Source organism: Leguminivora glycinivorella, chromosome Z (assembly GCF_023078275.1).
Source record: "Leguminivora glycinivorella isolate SPB_JAAS2020 chromosome Z, LegGlyc_1.1, whole genome shotgun sequence".
Lineage (NCBI taxonomy): Eukaryota > Metazoa > Arthropoda > Insecta > Lepidoptera > Tortricidae > Leguminivora > Leguminivora glycinivorella.
In genome coordinates, this window is record NC_062998.1 from 4,214,096 (window position 1) to 4,226,599 (window position 12,504).

General features: G+C 35.4%; 1 protein-coding gene across 1 annotated transcript; it reads left to right on the top strand.

The window, feature by feature from the left end:
• The first annotated feature begins 511 nt into the window (after nt 1-511).
• On the top strand, nt 512-8,236 carry LOC125241175 (casein kinase II subunit beta-like). The gene is made up of 6 exons (XM_048149524.1): nt 512-768; nt 1,716-1,818; nt 4,801-4,897; nt 6,192-6,283; nt 6,630-6,816; nt 8,051-8,236. The coding sequence occupies exons 1-6, from the start codon at nt 628-630 to the stop codon at nt 8,208-8,210; spliced, it is 780 nt and encodes a 259-aa protein (XP_048005481.1). The 5' UTR covers nt 512-627; the 3' UTR covers nt 8,211-8,236.
• Nucleotides 8,237-12,504: the final 4,268 nt, after the last annotated feature.

Genomic DNA, 12,504 nt, shown 5'->3' on the forward strand with positions numbered 1-12,504 from the left:
GTACGAATAAACATCCTGTCTTTTATCTCTTTCTATGGGGACAAAAACGTCAAGCGTGGCTAATCAACGAAGGCAGCAAAAGGTTTTCCATCGATAAGGAAGTTCAGGCGGATTGGTAAACGTCTTCACAACTTTGAAATTAAAAAGTACCGTAACTTTTTTTTTAAATCATAATTTAAGGAGCTTAGTCGCTGAGCGATTATGGCGCTCCGTGTTCGCGAACATTATACAAATTAAATTAATTAATATACATACATTCCTTATAAATCTTGTACAGTAGTTTAGCTTGCTCTGACTCAGGTTTGGCCAGCACAAACCGTAACCTTTTAAATATTTACTAACTACCTACATTTTAGTCTTTTAATTTGTAATATCTAATCCTCCTGGGGACTTCCGGTTCCAACGCAACGCCATCTTAGCGCCTAGCGGTATCGTGTCGTGAATTATTTCTTTCTCTTTTGCTCATTAAAGTTGTTTAAAGTGTAATATCGATAGCTTATTATGAAGTAAACTAATGTTATAGTGAGAAACTGATGAAAAATTAATCTCGAAACGCATCTAGCACTTTTTTATCGTCAACGGCCGGTAATCCACGTGCTCTCATTCATCATTGAATTTGAATTTGCTATGGATTTCAATGGTAGGGAGACCGGCTCAGAGAAGCAAGAAGTTCTTCATAATTCCATCAATGGTTCCATCAATGTTATGGCTCCATCAATATCGTCATGGATTGACTATTTCTGCAGGAGGAACGAGTTCTTTTGCAAGGTAATTCACAAATAAGTGACTACCCTATAATAGACTAGTTTCCTATACTTAAAATAAAATATTTTATGCAGTGCACGAAAAAAAGCACCATATAATTAGAAGAAAAATATGGACAGTAGTTATTTTTAAACATAATTTCTATTTAATAAGTCAAAGAGAAAGATATAAAGTAAATGAATTGACCGTGACGTCACTCCTCAGTATTTCATAGTAATTCCATATTTAGCAAATCGTTTTGACAGTTCATAAAAAGAAGCTGATTTGACTAGTAGCACAGTATAATAAAGAGTACTATCGTACAGTGGCCACGTGGTGGCCACTCTCGCTTCCCGCTGAAAGTATTACCGCCCACCCCCTCTCGGTTACCTCACAGTTACCGCCTGTCAAAAACGCGAACATTCGACCTGTCATCATCTCACTCATACAAGCATGGTACGCGTTCACCTACACGAGCTTAGAATATGTGCTAGGAACGCGCCTCTTTCATATATTTGATCGCCAGTGTCCGAGGTGTGCTAGTAGGAAACTAGCCTATAGGAGTGTCGTCGCGGTCAATTTAATTACTTTATATCTTTCTTTTTGACTTATTAAATAGAAATTATGTTTAAACATAACTACTGTCCATATTTTTCTTCTAATTATGTGATGCTTTATTTCGTGCCCTGCCTAAAATATTTTATTTTAAGTATAGGAAACTAGCCTATTACATGGTTGTCGCATGGATAGTGGTATATTCGAATCCATGGTGCCATGTACATGAATATTTAAATTCAATTCTGAAGCATTTTTTACTTATATTTTTGCAAATACTTTAACTAAATAAAATGCAGCATATGTAAATTTAAACTTATATGACTAGTACAACACAAGCCTTCTTGAGCTTACCGTAGGACTCAGTGAATCTGTAAGAATGTCCTGTAACATTTATTTATTTATTTTGGTTGCAGGTGTCTCTTGACTACATTACCGACGAGTTCAACCTGAGCGGGCTCCGCGAGCAGGTGCCGCACTACAGGCAAGCGCTGGACATGATTCTGCACCAAGAGCCTGGTGAGTTTCACCAAAGAAGATCGAGTATTATAGGCTACTTGCCTCCTAGTCAAATCAGCTTCTTTTTAAGAACTGTCAAAACGATTTTGAACGACTTGCTAATATGGAATTAATATGAAATCGAATTGAGTGACATTACGGTCAACTGATTTACTTTATATATTTCTATCTGATTTATAAAATATAAATTGGAGTTAAAATAACTTCAGTCTCTGTTTTTCTTATAATTATTTGATGCTTTATTTCGTGCATGGTAAAAAAAAAAATTTAAGTACAGTCAAGTTGCCTATTATAGAGAGTTAGAGAGCGCGCACACGGGCAACTTTTGGCAGCGACTTTTTTGTCGCTCACATCATCGGTCTATGGGCTAGTATGAAAGTGCGCACACGAAGCGACGTAACATTTCATACAAATACGTAAGTCGCCGAGCAACTTTGTCGCCCGTGGGCGCGCACCCTTACTGTCAAAGTAAAATGTGTAATCACAGTGCACAGACTGCTATCTCTCGTCACAAGCCTATAACTTTTGAACCTCAGTTTTGACAATTTGTGCCATATTGTTAGCTTGATATGTGTTAAAATGACAAATATTAATATTAGCGCCATCTAGCCGAGCGTTCCCCAAAGGTGTAAGGTGTAACGCCATCTAGGCCACCGTACCTTTTTCTCTATGGCTTTGAGGCAAATAGTAAAAAGGTTTAACAATTTTGACCACTTCCAGGCTGCGAAACAGCGCCATCTAGTTTTAAGTCTAAAAGTCCCATACATTTCAGGGGTAGGTAAGGTAAAATACCCCATAATGGACGGTGATGCCATTATGGACAAAAAACCACAAATCCTTAAAAATAAGTATTTAAAATACGTTTCTAAAAACTGACGGCTATGTACCATAAACTAGAGTTGTAGAGCTGTTTAATTTTGAAGTTTCAATTAATTCGGTTATTTCTGAAGGATTTGGAGACAAGATAAAATTCACCAGTTTACTGAAAAAAATATCAAGACGAATTCTTAGTAATATTGCTAAGAGAGATGAGTTCATGTATAAAATAATAAAAAAATAACGCACGGTGTAATCTTGAATGCGTTTTACTTACTGCATTAAGCATGAGATAAGGTATAAAACCTACTAGTTTGTTGCTCCAAAGATATAAAGAAATGATGTTATTTTGCAAGTGTCCATTACTGGACCCGAAAAACTGCCTACCTCCTATGATGGACAAGGAACAATTTACAAAACCAAAATTTACAAGAAACAATCCTATGTTAAAATAACCCAAACTAATTGTATTTGTGGTGTATAAAATTGACTCATTGCGTATCAGTTGGCTTTAAAAGTAAAATTTTAAACTTATTTCACTGTCCATAATGGGGGATCCATTACTGGAGAACTGCCGTCCATAATTGGAGAAAAAACACCTAGTTTTAATTTGTTAACTATGAAGAAACCAATAGGAATATCTATTCTGCAATACGCTTGAAATGTAGAAGAAGGATAGGACATTCAAGATTTAACACGCTTGGCGGTAGAATTTTTACATTTATCAGTGAAATATCAAAAACTGGCGAATTTTTTCCTTAAACTGTCCATGATTGGGTTCGTCACCTTACGCTTTTTTGTATGGGCTTTGTTAGTCCCGTATTGAAATCGTTGTTGGTTACCACCAAGAATGATTTAATACGTGGGACTGACAGAGCCCATACAAAAAAGCGTACATAAGGTGAAATACCCCATAATGGACGGTGATGCCATTATGGACAAAAAAACACAAATCCTTAAAAATAAGTATCTAAAATTAGTTTCTAAAAACTGACGGCTATGTACCATAAACTAGAGTTGTAGAGCTGTTTCATTTTGAAGTTTCAATTAATTCGGTTATTTCTGAAGGATTTGGCGACAAGATAAAATTCATCAGTTTACTGAAAAAAATATCAAGACGAATTCTTAGTAATGTTGCTAAGAGAGTTGAGTTCATGTAAAAAATAATAAAAAAATAATACTCGGTGTAAACTTGAATGCGTTTTACTTACTGCATTAGGCATGAGATAAGGTATAAAACATACTAGTTTGTTGCTCCAAAGATATAAAGAAATGGCGTTATTTTGCGAGTGTCCATTACTGGAACCGAAAAACTGCCTACCTCCTATGATGGACAAGGAACAATTTACAAAACCAAAATTTACAAGGAACAATCCTATGTTAAAATAACTCAAACTAATTGCATTTATGGTATATAATATTGACTCATTGAGTATCAGTTGGCTTTAAAAGTAAAATTTTAAACTTATTTCACTGTCCATAATGGGGAATCCATTGGAGAACTGCCGTCCATAATTGGAGAAAAAACACCTATTTTTAATTTGTTAACTATGAAGAAACCAATAGGAGTATCCATACTGCAATACGCTTGAAATGTAAAAGAAGGATTGGACATTCAAAATTTAACACGCTTAGCGGTAGAATTTTTACATTTATGAGTGAAATATCAAAAAGAGGCGAACATTTTTCTTAAACTGTCCATGATTGGGTCCGTTATGTATGTGTTTAATTTAGCCGTTACGAGTAAGGTACATCGGGGCAAATATCGACTGGGGGGCAAAGTAACTGGTCCATTCTTTCCATGTTTTACAATGTTTGCATTATTAAATAGAGTCTCCACCGATTATATATGGTAGGCGTGTTCAGTGGATACATGTAGAAGACTCAACATCATAGTGTAGTAATGGATAAAATGGATTAAGTAGTTGAAATACCTTTCATATAGTACTATTAAGTAGTTACAATTGGCCCCCAGTCGAGATTTGTCCCGCTGTACCTTAAATATTTTCCCCCTTATTCATAAACTTTCACTAAAGTTATCAAGCCGATAAAGTTTGTTTGTCCCTTTCTATCGCACCAATACCTCAGAAAGGAATAAACGATCGGCTTGATAACTTTAGAAAACGTCTATGAATTAAGGGGGGTTTGTGTATGGTTTTATTTTAGATGAGTCGGAAGATAATTCGAAGCAGGCGCAACTCGTGGAGCAGGCCTCGGAGATTCTCTACGGGCTGATACACGCGCGATACATATTAACCGAGAAGTGAGAATAATGTAGTTATACTGCATAATTTATACACCGTGCATGGGCCTGTGGATTTTAAAAGTGATTCCTGACCGTATTTAGAGACTATAATGTCATATAAACTTTTCTGGATATCGCCTAGTTTTAGAGTTATTACCAATTTAAAAAATCTAAAGTTACACTAAAATTAAACTTAAAATAAAAATTAAACTAAATAAATCTAAAATTAAACGTAATACATAATTAATATATTACAACCTTGTCATTTCGAAAAAAAGAAAAATTAAAAAAAATCTTATTGTTATACTCAGTACAAAAGGCCTTTTTTTGCTTTCGCTTTTTTAACGTTTTTAACGGCCTTGAAGCCATTATGGAGTATTGTCTCACTATCCTCATTGATGGATGTCATGAAGAGAGAAGTAAAACCTTTCAAAAATGAGAAATAAAAAAAAACGTTAAAACTCTTTCTAAGTGCCAGTTTTAAAATTAAAATTTTCTTTTCATGTGAAAATACATTCAAAAATATTAAAAAAATAAAGATTTTTTTTGTCAAAAAAATTACAAAAGTCATATAGGTAATACTTTTTGTTTGTTTTTACGTCAAAAATCATCAAAAATGCGTGGTTAAAATCTTTCGGGTTCTTCAGGCCCACGGTGTATATTATATTACATTTAAAGTAAGCCAATTGTTTAATTGTGTTAATTGTTGTATTGTTACATTAGTAAAAGAATCGGCAGAATTTGGAGTCAGGTCAGGGGAGAGTCCTATGCCCAGCAGTGGGACTGTGGGACACACAAACAGGCCAATAAATAAGTTTTTTTGCAAAAAAAAAAACATTTTCGGAACAAGCTTTTATCGCCGACTGTACCTTTCTTTCAACAGTCATCTGCTGCTTTCCGAGGCGTTTCTAAAAACCCTTACTCGGTGGGGATACGACGTCTCATAATAGAGTTCCTATGACCACCTTTCTTCTCCATCATCATTGGTCAGATCATCTCCATGATACCATAATATTGCATTGTCACTTGTCACTTGATTTACATATGTGTGCAAAATTTCAGGTCAATCAGAAACCGGGAAGGGGGTCAAATTTAGCTTCTACGTTTTGACCCAAACTAACATACTAACAAGGCAAGTTAAATAAAAGCTTGTAAAAAAGAGCCATAAAGTGTGGCTTCATATTATTTTCTTCTGCTATAAGTAGCAGAAGAAAATAATATGCATTCTGCATTCTTCGCTTGTATGTTTCTGTTTTATCTCCTTGTAATAAAATAAAATAAAATAATCAAATAAAGTAATGCTTGTCAACAGGGGCTTAGATGAAATGTTACTAAAGTTCGAAAAAGAGGATTTCGGCCACTGCAGTCGAGTCTTCTGCGAGAACCAACCTATGTTGCCGCTTGGTAAGTCTACAACCATCAGGTGTGATCGTGGTTAAACGTCTACCTATTCATACTAAAAAAAAAAACTCAGCCCGGTCCATACTATGCGCGAATCACGGCGCGACGCCACGAACGCGAGTGTGGAACTTTCTGCGTATCGAATCCACACTCGCGTTCGAGGCGACGCGCCGTGATTCGCGCGCATAGTCTGGAGCGGGCTATTACTCATTTATTTATAATTATAGTATTTATAAATAAAGGTAGACGTTCACACGACGCATCGCATCGCCTTCGTACGGTATGTACTAACAAAATATGTGTCTCTGCTACACGAAATAAATAAATAATAATAATTGTGTCGATGCAGGTCTATCGGACGTTCGCGGCGAGGCCACGGTGAAGGTGTACTGCCCGAAGTGCATGGAAGTGTACAAGCCAAGCTCACGGCAGCGGCACACGGACGGCGCGTACTTCGGCACCGCATTCCCGCACATGGTGTTTATGTCGTATCCCCAGCTGCGCCCCAAGCGGGCCGCTGTGCAGTTTGTGCCACGGTGAGACTCTTTCACAGGGACATGGTCAGGGAGCGTACTTTTCGTGCCGATGACATCAATTTGACGTCACGCTCCATATAGGGTGATCACAAATTGTTTTATTGTAAATTATTAATCATTAGTCATCAATCATTTTAAGTTATGAATTTCTTTGCATGGTAATGAATGCAAGAAGGATGGTGTGCTTTACGTTAGAGAGAAATTCTCTTTTCTACGTATTTATTGTAATGTGTTGTTAATAAGTACTATTTAATTAAATTTATGTATAAAAACAAATCAAATAATTTTATTCACGTTTCACATTTCAAGTAGGTATTATTTATGCCACATGTAAATGGACTACTGTATTTGAAGTAATTTGTACACGATTAAAATGATTGACGACTAATGATTAATAATTTACAATAAAACTATTTGGGATCACCCTATACGAAGCGTGACGTCAGATTAATGTCATCGGCATGAAAAGTACGCTCCCTGGACATGGTTTAGCGAAGCAGCAGTAGATAGAAGTACATGATTGGCGCGAGATGTTGCCATGGTGACGACGCACCGCTTTCCCGCACATGGTGTTTATGGTGCACCCGGTGCTCCGCATGCGCGGATCCAGAGGGGTTGGGGGAGGTCATGGGGGTCATGACCCCCCCTGGAGGCTAGGTTGGCCATACAATACAAATAGACCACGTGATCCCCCCCCCCTGGGCCGTCCGCCCCGAGCGGGCCGCTGTGCAGTTTGCGTTGAAATGTATTTACCTACGCTGACATTTCGAACATTCGTTCGCCATGTTGTAATTTTTGACAGGTCGTGGAAGGGCACCCAGGCCACTTTACCGGTAAAATATGTAGCTCATTACGTATCGAGAGCGAAGTGTGATGAAATAGTACATTACGATACAAGTGCGTAAAAAAGGAAGTTCGAAACGAGTGGCGATAAATTAAAACACGACCGAAGGGGGTGTTTTAAATCGACACGAGTTACGAATTTCCTTTTTGCACGTGTATCGTACGACGTTTTTCAGTACAGATGAGCCTCCGAAGTTTCGACCTGTTATATAATGAACCACTTCTCGAACTAGTGCGTAAAAAAACGACCATCTGTACTGAAAAATAACATTTGCCGACCGACGAAGCTGTTAAAATGGGCAACATGACAAACAATGTTCCCGATGTGGAAGTGGCACCACCAATGAGCAAAGCTTTGCGTAATTTATTGACGAAACATTTCTTATTCCAGCCTGTACGGTTTCAAGATCCACCCGCTGGCGTACGAGGCTCAGCTGCGAGCGTCCAGCTTCTTCCGACCATGGGGCAAACTAGAAAATAGAGGTGTGCGCCGGTGGCTAAACCGTCGGCGGCGGCGTCCGGGCCAAAAATGGCCGGCGGCGTCGGCGTAATCGGCGTGATCGGCGTAATAATTAAAAACCGGCCAAGAGCGTGTCGGGCCACGCTCAGTGTAGGGTTCCGTAGTTTTTCGTATTTTTCTCAAAAACTACTGAACCTATCAAGTTCAAAACAATTTTCCTAGAAAGTCTTTATAAAGTTCTACTTTTGTGATTTTTTTCATATTTTTTAAACATATGGTTCAAAAGTTAGAGGGGGGGGGACGCACTTTTTTTCCTTTAGGAGCGATTATTTCCGAAAATATTAATATTATCAAAAAACGGTCTTAGTAAACCCTTATTCATTTTTAAATACCTATCCAACAATATATCACTCGTTGGGGTTGGAATGAAAAAAAATATCAGCTCCCACTTTACATGTAGGGGGGTACCCTAATAAAAAAATTTTTTTCATTTTTTATTTTTGCACTTTGTTGGCGTGATTGATATACATATTGGTACCAAATTTCAGCTTTCTAGTGCTTACGGTTACTGAGATTATCCGCGGACGGACGGACGGACGGACGGACGGACGGACGGACGGACGGATGGACGGACGGACGGACGGACAGACAGACATGGCGAAACTATAAGGGTTCCTAGTTGACTACGGAACCCTAAAAACATGTTATATTTTTAAAAAAAACGGCACTTCTATAACCGGCGTTACAAAGTACATAAATAAACTTTTTATCATGAGCCCTGTGACACAATTTCATGTTCTAATGAAGATTTTCTAGTAGAAAACAACATTTTCTGAGTTTTCTGACATTTAAGTACTTAATTATGGGGTATAAGGGTCATTATGATGCTTATGACGTCACTACATCGCTGACAGCGTTTACGGTGGTCGAAATAAAATAAAAATACACACATTTTTAATCGAAAATACGTAGTCATCATACACTTTTAATACTTACCAAAAATCTATAAATATTGGTTTCTTATGTTAAATACTACAAAAGACAATCATTTCTTGTGCCAAATTCGATATTAAGTCTAGTCCGTGTATTTCTGGGGTATTTTGGTATCAATTGATATGTATAAATATATGTCTAAGGTACACCTAATTGTGAAAATACGTAGGTACTTAGTTAAAAATATCTAAAAGTAAATCTACTTCTAAATTTGAACCTGGCAGGTTTTCGTTCTGTAATGTAAAATACCCTATAATGGACGGTGATGCCATTATGGACAAAAAAACACAAATCCTTAAAAATAAGTATATAAATTAGTTTCTAAAAACTGACGGCAATGCACTATAAATTAGAGTTTAGTTGTAGAGCTGTTTCATTTTGAAGTTTCAATTAATTCGGTTATTTCTGAAGGATTTGGCGACAAGATAAAATTCACCAGTTTACTGAAAAAAATATCAAGACGAATTCTTAGCTGCTGCTGCTAAGAGGGTTGAGTTCATGTATAAAATAATAAAAAAATTATACTCGGTGTAAACTTAAATGAGTTTTACTTACCTATTGCATTAAGCATGAGATAAGGTATTAAACATACTAGTTTGTTGCTCCAAAGATATAAAGAAATAGCGTTATTTTGCGAGTGTCCATTACTGGAACAGAAAAACTGCGTACCTCCTATGATGGACATGGAACAATTTACAAAACCAATATTACAAGAAACAATCCTATGTTAAAATAACCCAAACTAATTTTATTTATGGTATATAAAATTGACTCATTGAGTATCAGTTGGCTGTAAAAGTAAAATTTTAAACTTATTTCACTCTCCATAATGGGGGATCCATTACTGGAGAACTGCCGTCCATAATGGGAGAAAAAACACCTAGTTTTAATTTGTTAACTATGAAGAAACCAACAGGAGTATCTATTCTGTAATGTAAAAGAAGGATAGGACATTCAAGATTTAACACGCTTAGCGGTAGAATTTTTACATTTATCAGTGAAATATCAAAAACAGGCGAAATTTATTCTTAAACTGTCCATGATTGGGTCCGTTACCTTACGTAACACTTGATTAATTGTATAATTAAATTTATTATTTGTATGTTTTACCATATCTGGGGACCATGGAGTCCCGGAATTTTGGGAGGCATGTGTGGGGCCGAAGTCAATACGCAACAGCACAGATGCCCTTTTTGACATTTTAATCTAACGGCAAGGGATATTTCGTCGCTGCGCGTGCAAATTTCGCTATGTGTTTTTAACCTACTTTACAGGAGACACAAAAAACTGTTTATTTCGGCAATTATTGAACATAAATAAATCAATATTTTTATGGCATAAGTATTTTCACTTTTGCATACATTAAGAAATAACTTGAAATTATATTTCAGTTATTATAAGGTTAAAAAAATTTTTTTTCATAAATATGTTACATAGCGATTATAATTTGAGTCGTAAAAAACCTGTATGTGTCTTACAATCACTTAACTAGATTTTATTCTTAAGGAACAATATACAATTTGTGCACTTTATCGTCACATGGTTATTTAATCATATGATTTGAATTAACTATGTTGTTGTTTATTTGTAATTTAGCAATTCATTTTCGAATTAATTATTTCAGAAAAAACACGATTTAATACTATAAGCTTAATACACAATACTATAATAAAAAACTCGATTAAATTAATATATTACTACCAATATATTACAACTATAATAATATATTTTTTCCATTAATTTTTATGAATGGAGGTTATTTCAGTTACAAAGTTGCTCAATGTGGTATTATGTAAACATTTATTTATTGAATAAGATTTCATTATGCATTTTTTAACTTGAAAAAACCGGATAATGCTAGTCTGGCTCGAACACCGAAGGTTACGTGTATATTTTACTATTTTTTTTTTCTCACAACTATATTAATAATCATGTATGGTGTAAGACGATTTATTTTCCAAATTTCATAGTTTAGGTCAAACGGAAGTACCCTATTAATTTTGACTTCCTTGAGAGTGTAGATTTTTTTTCAACTCAATTAACCTATGTTGTATTTACTTAGAAATAAGGTTTTTTTACAGCTTCAAGGAACGGTACAGTACACTTGAGTATAGGGTTTTTCAGAAATAAATAATATTGACAAATTGATAAACGGATTGACAAGAAAGTACATAATTGTGTAAGGGTTCCATTTTTCTTTTTCTGTCTCATTTATAGAGGTTATACTTGACTACAAACCCACCTACCATACACCATTTAAACAAGTTTTAAGAGAGTAGGCTAGATTTTTATAAGAAAAGCCTGCTATGTGACGCAAAACACACGATCTGGAAACATTCACAATTTCTACAAATAGTACAAAATTATCGCTGTGTATGAGATTGTACAAATCGGGCACAAACATCTAACACATCTTTTTATACAATATTTCGGAAAATATAGCTATGTGTCATAATTCACATGCAGGCGCAATTCCAAAACTGCTGTTATAAGAAGATAATGTAGTTATGTGATTTATTGCAGTTAGCGATTATAGGAGGAACATTCAATGTATGGGCATCACATACCTACTTTTGATAAAACGTGTAATACTGAAATGAGCTCGACGCTGTTTTTGGAGCATATGTATTTAGAAATAAGTTTTAAAATGGCATTGAAAACGAAAAATCGTTAAAAATCACATAGCGAATTTTGCACGCGCAGCGACGATTTATATAATTAAATTAACCTATTTATACACATAATTAAATTAACCTGCAAATAAGTTCAAATTTAGAAGTATTATAATTTTAGATATTTTTAACCAAGTACCTACGTATTTTCACAACTATACCATATTTTAAGTTGCACCTAAACTTGGTATTGGATTGGATTTCAGCCCTTTTTAGGCGAGCAATTAGCCGATAGGAACTTGGCCCCATTTTAACAGGTATGTTTTTGGTGGGATCTACTTTATGTTTATTAAGGTAATAAAGTTTATATTTTGTTACATGTACCTACTAGTTTCTTTTTGTAAATGTTTCTACCTATTGCAGAATATTTATAAATACTTAATAAGTATTCTAAGTTGGTAGACCTATATTGCATTGTAAAAGTAAGTAAGCAAGCAAGAAATATTAATTAAGTTCCGTTAGAACTGTTAGCATTTCAAAAAAACATTTTATACTTACCTAATAAACTTAATTGGATGGTCTTTTTTGTTTTTAGAATACCTATTTCAAAATGCATAAATATTTTTTAGATTACATCGCTGTAGAAGGAGTGATTCAATTCTCTTTGGTGGAAGCTGTGGAAGGCAGGACGCATTTATTAAACCACTTTTTTATTTTTACTAGATACGTATATCTATATTTTTGCCGTATTAGGTACTTAGTTTCAGCAGCTTTTCATAA